Source organism: Cetorhinus maximus, chromosome 6 (assembly GCF_964194155.1).
Source record: "Cetorhinus maximus chromosome 6, sCetMax3.hap1.1, whole genome shotgun sequence".
NCBI lineage: Eukaryota > Metazoa > Chordata > Chondrichthyes > Lamniformes > Cetorhinidae > Cetorhinus > Cetorhinus maximus.
This window is the reverse complement of record NC_135884.1, coordinates 14,340,135-14,353,381: the sequence shown is the minus strand read 5'-3', so window position 1 is coordinate 14,353,381 and position 13,247 is coordinate 14,340,135. Positions and strand designations below refer to the sequence as shown.

The following is a 13,247-nucleotide window of genomic DNA, read 5'->3' as shown; positions in this document are numbered from 1 at the left end:
GCCCTCCCCATCCAAAATACTCCCGCCTGGAAGCTGTAAATCATTGAATGGTAGAGCACTGAAAGGCCGTTCAGGTTATTGTGTCCGTGTTGGCCTTTCGAATGATCATCCTTGAGTGTCAGAAATGCAAATGGAGGAAAGAATCAGCAGGCCAGTCACCGTCTGTCAATTTGGTATTAAACAATCCATGGGAGCATAATGGTCATTGAAGAACCCTCCCACAGCCTGGCCTACAACTGTACATATGCACAATATTTTAAATTCCACTCCTTTTGAAAGTGGTCGCAGTAAAAAGCTAATATAAAGAAGTTAAATCATATGGCCAATTTAAGCAAAAAATACATGTCTGATCTGGATGAAGGGGAGCCAGAGTACGCACCGGAATTGAACATTTATAAACGGTTCTTCAATGACCCACGGACTGTTTAATACCAAATTGACTGACAGTCATTGGCACGTTGATTCTCTTTCCTCCATTTGCATTTCTGATTGGAGGTTGAACGATTACTCACTCCAGAATGACCTTTCGAAGGGTCAACGCAGACACAAATAAGCAGCAAGTTTCTAGACCATCATCTCTGCACAGCAAAGTACACGATGTCAGTGTCTCCCGCAAATGTTTATTTTCACAACAAAAACAAAAACAGCCGGAAAAACTCAGCAGGTCTGACAGCATCCGCGGAGAGGAGCACGGTCAACGTTCATCAGAAGAGTCATACGGACTCGAAACGTTAACTGTGTTCCTCTCCGCAGATGCTGCCAGACCTGCTGAGTTTTTCCAGCTATTTTTGTTTTTGTTTCGAATTTCCAGCATCTGCGGTATTTTGCTTTTACTTTAGTGTTTATTTTCACAATTGTGTCAAGGCCTCTTTCCTTTGGAGTCAGTTTGATGAGAATTGGAGAAACTGTGATCTGGTTACACAGCACTCTATGATTAATGATCTATATTTATCAAATTAACTATTTATAGAAATAGATATCGTCGAGTGCAGTGTCGAATGGCTGAGCTGCAAGCCTGTGACCCTCTCTGGCCCTGTGACTTCTTTATACACTTGCTAGGCGCTTGTTGTTTTGTTCTGCATTTTCTACATCCACCCAATGATCAGGACCCATGACAATCCCAGGAGCAGCGTGGATTCAGTCACTAGGTTCATGCAAACTGGCATCCAAAATGACCAGAGATATGAACAGACGAATTAGGAGCAGGAGTAGGCCATTTGGCCCATCAAGCCTGCTCCGTCATTCAATAATCTCATGGCTGGCCTGATTGTGGCCTCAACTCCACGGGGCAGGATTTTTGCCCCCGTTGGGCTGGCGCGGCCGGCGGGCCTAGGGGCGGTCATGAAGCCGACCGCCGCCCGCGTTCGGGCCCCGACGTGGATTTCACGCCGACTGGCCAATTAACGACCGGCCAGTGTGAAACCCGCGCTGCAGGGCTCAGCGCTGCCGGGGTGGGGTGCGGGGGCAGGAGGAGCGCGAGTGCTGAGGTTCGCGGGTGCGCGCGATGAAAGGTCCCTGAGGCACGGAGCTGCCACAGGGAGCTGAAGGGTTTGAACTGTAAAAACAATAAGATATCAAAATAATGAAAACATGCCCCCTCAAGTGACTCTGTCGCAGGAGCAGGGACGTATTAACTATGAGTTTTAGAAGTTTTTTTTTAAAAAAAATCACCGTGGATGAGGTTGCGCCAAAAAATGCGAAGGCTGCTTGGCCTTTTTTGCCCACCTGCCAGCTGAACGGTTGGACAGGCAGTGAAAAATTCAAATCGATTAATTGATTAAGGGCCTTAATAGGCCGCTTAGTTGTCGGCGGGCGCACGGCCGTCTCTCGCGCACGCCTGCCGAGCGAAATATCGTGATGACATTGGGCTGCCCGTCTGAGACCATCACGCACGAAGTTACTTTCACTCGGGTTGGGCGCATGCCCGCCTGGTGAGAGAAAAATTCAGCCCCACATTCCCATTTACCCCCAATAACCTTTGACTCCCTTGTTAGTCAAGAATGTGTCTACCTCTGTCTTAAAAATGTTCAATGACCCTGCCTCTACCGCTCCCTGGGGAATAGAGTTCTACAGACTCTCAGAGAGAAAAGATTTCTCCTCAGCCCCGCCTTAAGCCTTATTTTTAAAACTGTGCCCCTACCTCTAGCCTCTCCCACAAGGAAAAACATGCTTTCAAATAGCCAAGCCCTGGCATCCTTTAGTCATCGCCGTGATAATTCTCTCTCTCTAGCAGTCCCACAAAGTGTGAGGGATGCTTGCACATGGAGTCTTAACATGGGGATGCTGTTGCAATGCAGATACCACATGGTTCTGTCTGACTAAGAAACTCTCCCACGTCTACTGCCTGCCACAGATGTATCTGAAGGAATTACAGATTGACACTCAACCTGCTTGGCCACAACATGCACGCACACACCTTCTGTGCCACCAAGCCGTGGAGTGCGACTTGATTCTAGATCTTGTGGCTCAGAGGGAGGGATGCGACCCAATGCTCCACAAAACCTCCAACAGCGATAGCTAGACATTGGACATATTAAAGTGCAAACTGTTAGCTGTGGGTTCACAAGAGTAAATCGTACTGCATAGGGGACTGTGGCATTACTGGTACACATATGACTACAGAGTTCACTGTATTTCATGCGGTATTGGGTTCATTGTGCCACCTATCGGAAGAGTTGAGAACCAGGGGTCACCAATTCAAAGTAAGCAGTAAAAGACCCAAAGGCTGCATGAGGGAAGTAAGTGTTTCAGATCCAGAATATATGGCCTAGCGTAGTGGAGACCGATTCATTATGACTTTCAAAAGGGAATTGGATAGCTATCTGAAAAGAAAATATTCGCAGGGCTGTGGGGAAAAGGCGAGAGATGGAGGGACTAGCGGGATGACTCTTGCAGAGAACCAGCACAGACACAACGGGTTGAGTGGGCTCCTTTTGTGCTGTAGCCACGCTATGATTCTATTCTAAGTGTGATTGTGGTGTTCATTGTACCATGTGTGACCTATAATCTGTGTACTGGGTTCACTGACCTGTCTGGCACTGTCTCCATAACCGATGTTCAGTGTGGTCATTGCCTTGACAATAGCCATCATGGACTGCAAGGTGTTACTGTAGATGATGCTGATGAACTCCAGGCACTCCTCACGGGAGTAGCCATCTTGGTGAATAATTCTGTCAAACAACAGAACACACGAGGATTTCAAAATTCTTTTCTCTTTTGCATGGAACCACATTAGCAAGTCCTTTATGTTTAGTATGTCTGACTGTGGCACAGTTAGGACTCAGCTCGTTCAAATGAAAGCTGCACTCATTCAAATTATCTGTACTAATGTTTATTCCTATCAAATATTCCTGTTTATGAACCAAAGGCTGCGTTTGTGCAGAGATGCATGACTTAACTTGCTGGGAGTTTCTAGGGTAGGGTAATTAGTAATGCTATTTTAAAATTCATCTGTGAGATGTGAGCACTTATTGCCCACCCTTTATAGCACCTTGAGCAGGTGGTGGTGAGCTGCTTACAGCTGAATCGCTTGCTAGGCTACTTCAGAGGGCTGTTATGAGCCACCTACATTGCTGTGGGCGTGGAGTTACACATAGGCCAAACCAGGTAAGGACGACAGATTTCCTCCCCTTGAAGGGGTTTAGTGAACCCATGGGTTTTTACAACAATCCAATAGTTTCATGATCACTATTAATGCTCCAGCTGCTATGGTTGGATTTGAACTCATGCCTCCAGAGCTTTAGTCCAGGCTTCTAGATTGCTCGGCCAGTAATGTTACCGCTGTGCCATCATCTCTCTTACTGGAGGACCCTCGTTTACTGGCAATTTTGCTGGTGGGTAATTTCTGCTCGGATGGAAGTTGTGTTTTTGTGTTGTAATACAGCAATATTTTTTCATGCTATTGGCCACTTGTTAAGTGACAGTAGCCTGATAAATCAAATTATCTACACTTTTTCATTTTGTAATATAGTACAAGCCTATTGGGCCAAATGGCCTCCTCCACTGCTGTTTTGATGTTAATGGGGCGGGGGGGGTGCAGTTGATTCATATGCACCAAAATGCATCTAAGAGAACACAAAAAAGAGCAGAAGACAAAGGGTTAACTTAAGGGAGAAGAAGCCATGGGAGAAATGTGATGGTGAAGTATTACAGATCACCCAGGAAGTCCAAGTTGCCTGGAGCTATGGATTGTGATGGTAGAGGCTCCAACGTTATCTCTATCGTGTGGCTGACCTGAAATCTCTCCTGCTCTCACTGCCTGCCATTGGCATGTGTTGGAAGGATCTGCAGGTTGATATCAACCTCTTTGATTATGTACACACCTTCCTTAGCCATCAAGTCCTGGGGTGGGATTCAAACCCAGAGCTTCTGGTTTAGAGGCAGGGACACTGCCCACTGCCCCACAAGACCTCCTTGAGAGGAACGTACAAACCTTCAAGTAAAAAGGGAGAACCAAGATATTGAAAAAGTCTTAGTCTACACATGGTTTAAAAACTGGAACTGTTTAATAACAAATAGTCGGTTGGAACTACAGAACTTGAATATTGCTGAAAAAAGACATTTTGTGGAAGCTTTTCATCCTGCACTCATCAGGACATTTGCAAGAATATCAATCTCAGGGGAAGCAACAACTTTATACTGCATGAAAAGAGAGTGTAGATTGGTTGACAAGTGGACTCTTGATTGGTAGAGGCGTTGTTATGGTGAATGCACCAGTCAATGGCGACAAACAGCATGTCCCTTCCACTGTCGGCAATCGGCAAGGTACAGACTGTACCCAACTAGCCCGTGCTTGCAAAACTCAAAGCACAGTGTCCAACATTAGATGTGATTCCTCAATTGGACAATATTTGCTAAATAATCTTCAGTGTACTAAAAATTATGCTGACAACCAATTTCATCACAGTGTGGCACATTTGCGTGTACTGGGAGCTACATACATTAATATACAGGTCCCTGTTCTTGGCAGACAGTAAGAACATATACACACATTGCACCTGTTTCAGCTAAACAAAATAAGTGATAGCCGTTCGCTGGTTCATTCCTCAGGGCAATGCCTTGACCAATCAGAGTCAAGCTGCCTGTTTGAAATTTCAGCCTCCTTGAACTGGTGCATTCTCCATGGCAAAGCATCTACTAATCAGAGTCCACTTGCCAACCAATCAGCACTCTCTTCTCATACAGTGTAAAGTTGTTGCTTCCCCTGATGTTGGTATTCTTGTGACTGTTCTGATGAGTGCAAGATGAAAAGATTCATTTAATAACAATAAACCTGGTGGCTGAAATATTAGGGAGCACTCTGTTATTTTGTTTTGAGTTAGTAATGTTAACTTTAATATAAAAACAAACCTCGAACCCAATTGGATCATTTTATTCAATTTTTATACTTAATTTTGAATCCAATCTTATTCTTCCTGAAAAGCATTAATATTTTTTAGTTTTGTTCAGAGCATTATACTCTCTATCTCTGAAACATGGAAGGTAGATTATTTTATGTTCATCACTGTGTTGGTTTAATGAGAAAACCTAGTTTTCTAGACTCTGGTTGTTTGGTTTGTCGTTGCTTTGTAAAGGTTAATTCAATGAATTGATTAGAGTGGCAAGGGGAGGTGATGGTGTAGTGGTATTGTCACTGGACTAGTACTCAGAGACCTAGGGTAGTGCTCTGGGGACCTGGGTTTGAATCTCACCATGGAAGATATTGAATTCAATTAAAAAAAAAAATATCTGGAATTATAAGTCTGCTGATGACTGCAAAATTATTGCCGATTTTCGTAAAAACCCATTTGGTTCACTAATGTCCTTTAGGGAATGAAATCTGCTGTCCTTACCTGCTCTGGCCTACATGTGACTCCGGACCCACAGAAATGTGGTTGATCCTTAACTGACCCCCGAACAAGGGCAATTAGGGATGGGCAATAAATGCTGGCAGAGCCAGCCATGCTCACGTCCCATGAATGAATAAAAAATAATACACATTATTTCTAATGAAGCTCCTCTGATTCTTATGCCTCACTGAGATGGAGGGCAGAATTTTGGATATGTGTTGGAGGTGGGACCTTATGGGTAGGATGGACTGGAGCATGGACCTTGGAGAGCTGCGTGCTCATTTGGCCACGGGCCCTTTTAGAAGTGGATCACTTTTAAAAGTGAATTTTTTTCAGTTGGGGGAGGGTGTCAGCTACCCACCCTCAAGCATCCAGTAGCCAATTAAGCCCCTTAAAGGGCCTTTTTAGGGCACTGAGCAGACATCATTTAGAATTTACCAGTTGGCAGGTGGGCCCCCACCCCCTCTTGGCAGCCGAATCTGAGCCAATGCATAGAGATGGCCTCCTGGTGGCAGACATCAGAGCTAGTGCTCTAAATAACTTCTTTTAACCCACTCCCCACTGCCCATCCTGTGCTCACGTCTGTTAGATGGTTAGGCTGCCATGTTGATGGGATATCCACCCCCCCCACCCCTCCCCCAATTGGCAGTCTGGTACCTGTGACCAGTATAAATTTCATCAGTATTAAAAAGTCTTCAGAGGCTGCCTTCCTCTCTCTCTCTCTCACATACATTGACAGCCTCTCTTCGGCTGGTGAGGCTGCCAATCTCTCAGGCCTGGAGGGCCTCCTATAGGAACCCACCCACCATCCATAACCGGACGGCAAGCATTCCCCCAGGCCACTGATTGATTGACCAGCGGTTCAAAGATTGCGTCGGGAGTCAGTCGCTGATGTAATGAGGGTGGGAGTCCGGACCGAGAAATGGTCCCGACCCCAAATCAAACATACTCCCCACAAAAAGAGAGAGAAAACCCATAAAAATAAAGAACTGCAACATTCAGCGCAAGATGCACATTGGAACTGGCAAGACCTGAATTGCAAAGTCAAAATGCCCGATCTCTTCCTGTCTTTCTCCCAGTGATGCCAGCATTTATATTCTAACTGGCAACTGAACACTGGGCACTGCCCTGCCAATGTGACCTTTGCCCATTACCGTTATTTAACAATAAAATCCTTCCAAAAGAAATAGAGAATAACCTACTTCATCTGTTTGACAATGGTGCTCTTGCCAGATTCTCCAGCACCTGGAAGAGAAGAGATGTAATTAGGGAGGGATTAGAGCTTTTTCCATTATAATAACACAGGCTATAGGGGGAAATAGAAGTATTTAAAAATATGTAAACATCGGATAGAGTAGAAGCCTTTCAGTGGTTGAGGAACCAAAAGCAGCAGATTAAACGTAAACGAGTTAAAATCAGTACAAAAGAATCCATTCGGCCTGTCGAGTCTGTACCGCCTCTGCAAGAGTAATTTAGCTGGTCTCACTCCCTGGCCCTTTCCCCCTATCCCTGCATTTTTCTCCCCTTCAGGGGTTTATCATGATATTGTTCACCCAATTTCTATCAAACAATGACAAAAGACGGGCAATAATTGGTGCAATTCTGCCCCTCGGCGGCTTCAATATGCTTTATAGAAACAGAATGGCACATGTACTAAAAGTGACAATGGCATCGAGTGACACCACCTCAACAGTGCATCAGTTTTGTGTGTTGTTCCCAGCCTTTGTCGGCTCTCTAGTTGCTGCATGTGTGCTGACTGGGTTGGGTTATTGACTTGGCAGCTGGACAATTAGGCTCAAACCAGGACTTCAAGAAGAAAAGCCATCCCGCCACCAAATCCCTGCCCACTCTTGTACCCCTCCTGGCCACCAATCTTAGGACATTGTTGGCAAAGAGGTTGGGTCCTGTTGCCTGCCTACCCTCTCTACTAGAAAACATGCCCAACGAAGGGAAATACTGTGGCATCAGTGAGGAAAGTGATAGAAACCTTGCAGGTAGATACTACTTTCCGAGTGTTGTCTGCTGATTTGAGACATCCACCTTTCACTTCCCTTGGAAAAACCATCAGACACAACCACCAATATTGTGGCAAATTATCTCTTCAAAAACATATTTTCTGTCATACATTTCTTCCAAACTCCCCCATGTTCATGTAACATAACAATTTATATATCAAAACACAAACCATTAGAAAGAAGTCGGTTTTTTTAATATAGAAAGTATTTGATATTCTCCAGTCCAGCCTCTCATTGTCTTCCTCTGTTAGATGCTAGAATAATAAATAATTTACATTTATGCAGTGCCTTATTTTGTTGAGAAGTGTTAAGCACTTTACACAAAGAATTACTTGTTGGAGGGCAATGGCTACCCTTATGTCGGCTGTTCCAGCCCAGGATGGGCAGACCACTTCCCCCGGTGGTGCTAGGTGCCCGTTCAATAGCACAAAATGCCTGGTTCACTGCCCTGACTATGACATGGCAGGAGGTCCAGCCCACTTGACTACATTGGGCATTTGATTAAGTTACAGTTGAGTTTCTTGGGGTATCTGAAGCCGCCTGTGGAGAGAAACTGGTCTGGTCACAACTTTTTATTATAGAGTTCTGACTCATGAAGTCCTGAGACAGAAAAACCAGGCCCGATAGTTCCAAAAGCAGAATCACAAAGTAGATTTGGATGCTCAAGTGACAGTAGTGATAAAAGTTGCAAACTCAGGGTCAATATTGTCGCTGAATTCATCCACTAAGTGGCAGAGCAGCATCACATTGGATTAAATGTTGGGTTGGAAAGGCTTTCATATTCTTAGAAACCTCTCAAAGCACTTCATATACAATTCATTAATTTGAAATGGAGTACCTATTGTGATGCAGCAACCATTCTACACTGAGGAAGATCCCACAAGTGGTAGTAATGTGAGGAAAGATTAGTTAATCTGTTTTCAGTGCTATTGGTTGAAGGGAAGAATGTTGTACCAGACTCCAGTAAAACTCCCGTCTGGTCCTCAAGTAGCTCATGTCCCTGAATCACCAGAACAGACAAACAAGGCCTTGGGTTAAGGGCTCGTTCATAAAATGGTACCTCCAATAATGCAGCAGCCCTTATATTATGAGCTCAAATTCCTGGTCTGGGACTCAAAACACAGATAAGTGTAATTAAGGTGAGCACAATTCAGTGATTACTTCTTTTTGGGGCAATGTTTTAACACCGCATAACCCCAGTCTGGGTTTGTAAGGTATAATAGGATATAATGTGTTCCGAAGAAGAGTCATACTGGACTTGAAACGCTAACTCTGTTTCTCTCTCCGCAGATGCTGCCAGACCTGCTGAGTGTTTCCAGCATTTTCTATTTCTATTTCAGATTTCCAGCATCCGCAGTATTTGCTTTTATTATGGATTTTGTAGGATGTCTGAGACAGCCTACATCCAGATTTATCAGTCTTAATTGTGCTACCGTAAGATGTCACATGAATCATGAATTTCCAAACTGGACATTCCCCCTGTGCAGTGATTCTAATGAAATCATAGATCAGTTTATAAAGATTGGGCTCTCAATTTCACCAAGGACACAGGTGAAATTTTCCATTGTTTCCTTGGACTGGCAACAGAGGGAGAAATACTCCAGACTACTGGATTTTTTTCAATTTTTCTCTCTGTGACATCTCCAATTTTCTCCCCAGTTCTTTTCCCTCCTCTCCTGAAGGCGTTAGTTTCCATCCTTTTACAATATTGATGGCTCCCATTCTTTCTGAGGGTGATGAGGCCCTTTATTTCCTAAAGGTGATCATTTCTTCCTTGGCTTACCTCTTTCCAAAGAGCGATGGCTCCCTCATGAAATTTAACCCAACAGTCAGTCATCCTCTGACACTTTCGTCCAAATGGCTATTATTCATAAGAGCTGTGACATTAAGTGTTGGCAAGGCCTTTGACTCTGACGAAGCTCACCCCAAGCCACATCTAGGGTTGCCAACCCTGCTGGAGTGGTCTGGAGTCTCCAGGAATTGAAGATCAACTTCCAGGATACTACTGTGTGCAACCTTGGAGAAAAATCATTGGGAGATAGTTTTTTTTTTTTGGTCATTTTCTTTGGATATTTCCCTTTATCAGATGTAAAAATATTGAAAATGGCAGGGCGGGGGGCGGGTGGGTGGAGGAGGAAGCAGTTTGGCTGACAGTCAAGCATCATCCAATTGGGGAATGAGTCCTTTTGCTTTCCGATTTGGCACAGGAAGGCAGTGCCTCACAAGAATGGATGTGTTGCCTGACTAATGGCAGCAGCTTGAGGGCAAGCCATGTGATGAAACCTCCAGGAATGCATTAAGTCACAGTTGGCAACCCTAGCCACATCCCGTAGCTACTCCACATCCACTGACTAACAGTTAGGAGACGAAACCCATATATGTTTTGGAGAGATAGTGGAATTGTTGCTGGACTAGGAATCGAGAGACCCAGGGTGATGCTCTGGGGACCCAGGTTCAAATCCTCACCACAGCAGATGGTGAAATTTGAATTCAATTAAAAAAAAAGGAATTAAAAGTCTAATGATGATAACTAAGCGATTGGTGTAAAAATCCATCTGGTTCATTAATGTCCTTTAGAGAAGGAAACCTGCTGTCCTTACCTGGTCTGGCCTACGTGTGACTCCGGGCCCACAGCAACGTGGTTGACTTTTAAATGCCTTCCCAAGGGCAATTAGGGATGGGCAATAAGTGCCGGCCTAGCCAACGACGCCCACATCTTATCAATGAATAATTTTTAAAAAAATTCCCTTCCTCAGCCCAGGGCTAACCGAGGGCAATTGAAAATGTTCCTTCCACCATCCTGACTGAATTCAGCTTTGCAGGCTGAGTTAGCTGAATCATTGGCCAAATTGTATTTTGTGTCAAGAGATTTAAAATTAAAACTAAAAGAAGTAAAGGATCAAAGGAAGTTGAAATGATATTTGACGAAGGGTGCACCCACTCAAAGCCACACCTGACCTTTTCTCCTTGTGGATGCTGATTGTCCTGCTGTTTACCCCCAGCATTTTCTGTTCTCACTTAAAATTAAACCAATGACTCATGGACATTATAATTAAAATCAGGCTAAAATTTTGAGTTGGGGGAGAGGAATCTAAAAGTAAATTATTTTTTTTAGTCTAAAACGGCCTGAGCTGGTCACTCACTGAGGTCACTCTGTTGATCGTAGACCCCCCCCCTAATGTGAGGAGACCTGAGGGAAGGTATAAATTGTTGAAAAATAGACGATCAGCAAGATGCCGTTTTCTTTGCTGAGAGGGAGCAGTACATTAAAAATTGACAAACGTCTGACTCCATTAATTTTATTCTGACTCATTTTAAAGTATTCCTGTTGCTCCGGTAACCAATGCTGCGAGGCACGGTAATTATGAATAGTGTCTGCTGCTAAACATTTGAATGTGTCTCTTCCAAAGTTTGAGTTTCATACAACGAGCAGCATAGCCTGCTCAAGTGGCATCATGAATGGTTCTGTCCCTCCAGCCTAGAAAGTGCATGGGAGGGGACACCAGTGAATTTCCATCTGCTTGTGGGGTTCTGTTTCTTACTTGCCCTCCTCCGGTCCTTGGAATCGTGGCCATGACCTGGGACTTGCTGCGAGGAAATTACCACCTCGAATCTGCGGCAGTCTGGCTATTGTCTCAGCAAAATGTAGCTTCCCGCCCCTTTTAATTGGAGGGACATTGAAAATTGCTGGTGGAGGGTGGCAGAGTGCCATCTTCCGTGCCAAGCTCTAGCTCTTAACTCAAGACACAGTGAGCTCCTGTTCTTAGGGCACCCTGAGGAGACCAGGGCAAATCGTGAGGCGGGCACATCCTCTGTCTTTCTTGTCCACCACAAGGCTGCCTTTGGCCAAGTAGAAGCCTGGGAGGAGAGATAGCTGGCATAAACCCAGGGCAGCCTGAAGTGTTGTTCCTTCAGAGGGTTCAGTAGGTTAAAATTAACCTCACTGTCACTGTAACTGAGTCAAAATTCAATCATCTCATCCATCTGGCAGCCAATGACATTTTTCAGCCAGCTCAAGCGACACTGCCTCTCCTGGTACATAGTGATCGTAGAAATGACAGGGCAGCGCTAGAAGAGGATTTACTCGATGCCAGTTATTCTAAATTGGAACCTCCCTCCCCTGCTGTCACTTTAAAACAAGGGTCCGGGGCCAAATTACTAGCAGGGAATAAAAAAAATGAAAGGGAAAGTCTCTGCACTGTAACTGTTTTGCTGTCGTTGGCTGTTTTTGGTTTTGGTATAGGCTGCGTGCACATGACCATCGTGTGTGTCAAATGTTGGAAAAAATAGGATTGGGGTTTCCTGCAGACGGAATCTGCTTGCCCTCAAGACGGCACTAAGACAGTTAGAAGTACATTTAGGAGTGCTGGGTAAGACCTGGGTTTTGATACAGCACAGACTGGCGGAATGAAATTCTACCCTCTGTTTGCGGTTTCCGAGGGATTGCCATATAGGCTGGGATTTCAAGGAATGCTCCGGGGAGGATCATTAAAAGCCATCTCTGTGAATGTCCCTCAGTGCTCCCGGGTATAAAGCTTAGGCCTACGTGTTTATTTTTTCATCTGCACCATATCAGAGCTGATGCCTGGTGATGTTGGGACGCAGCTGAAGGTTGCTTTCACTCCAGTGCTGAAGGAAGCTGCTCTGAAACAAACCTGATATCCTGACTGCAGGCAGCCTTCCCGTGATGGATGAAAAGATAGGAATTTTCTGAACAAGTGACACCTTGGTGAATTTATTTTGATCTACTGCTGCTGGACCCTTTCAGTGATTCAATTTGTCTGCAGGAATTCAGCCATTTTGTTGTTTATAGCAGGGGGTGAACTTCAGTCCTTGTGCTGTTAGTTAAGGACTTCAGAGATAAACAGCATATTAGTGCAGCTTATTTTCATGCTGACATGCACTTGGTAATTGCAAGTAATCCGATGAATGCTGTGGCAGAGTTTCCCTCAGATTGGGTGGATTTTAACACTCTCCCCTTTATTGGGTTTGGTGGCGGGAGGGCATTTAATTGGGTGAGAGGGTCACGTGTGGGGCTCCGCCTCTTTCCCCCCTCTGCCCTGATTAAATCCGCTGCAGGAAGGCTCATGGGCGACCTTCCCGCCCCGCTGCCAATTGAGGCCCTTAAGTGGCAATTAATGCCCACGTAAGGGCCACATACTGCCGATGCTGGTATCCACCGAATGGCAGGTGGGGGACTCGCTAAGCGTGCAGCCTGAAAAGCAAACCCTTTCAGGGTTTCTTGTGGGCTTTGGGTTTCTGTCATGGTGGTGGGGGGTTGGTTGGGGGGGTGGGGGTGTGCGGGGGGAGGTGGAGGGGGTGTGGCTCCCTCATTCAAAGACACCCAGCATCGGGGAGCGGACAGCCCACTGAGAAACAACACCCCCCTGCCCTTGCTGCCGAT

The 13,247-nt window shown here is 45.2% G+C and overlaps 1 protein-coding gene across 1 annotated transcript in view; it reads right to left on the bottom strand.

The window, feature by feature from the left end:
• LOC144681550 (guanine nucleotide-binding protein G(t) subunit alpha-1) overlaps positions 1-13,247 on the bottom strand; it is a 59,138-nt gene that overhangs the window by 16,596 nt on the left and 29,295 nt on the right. The window contains exons 2-3 of the mRNA XM_078543217.1: positions 7,031-7,073; positions 3,029-3,170 (exon numbers count right to left, since the gene is read on the bottom strand). Of these exons, the coding sequence (XP_078399343.1) occupies positions 3,029-3,170; positions 7,031-7,073 (185 nt within the window). The remainder of the gene's footprint in view (positions 1-3,028; positions 3,171-7,030; positions 7,074-13,247) is intronic.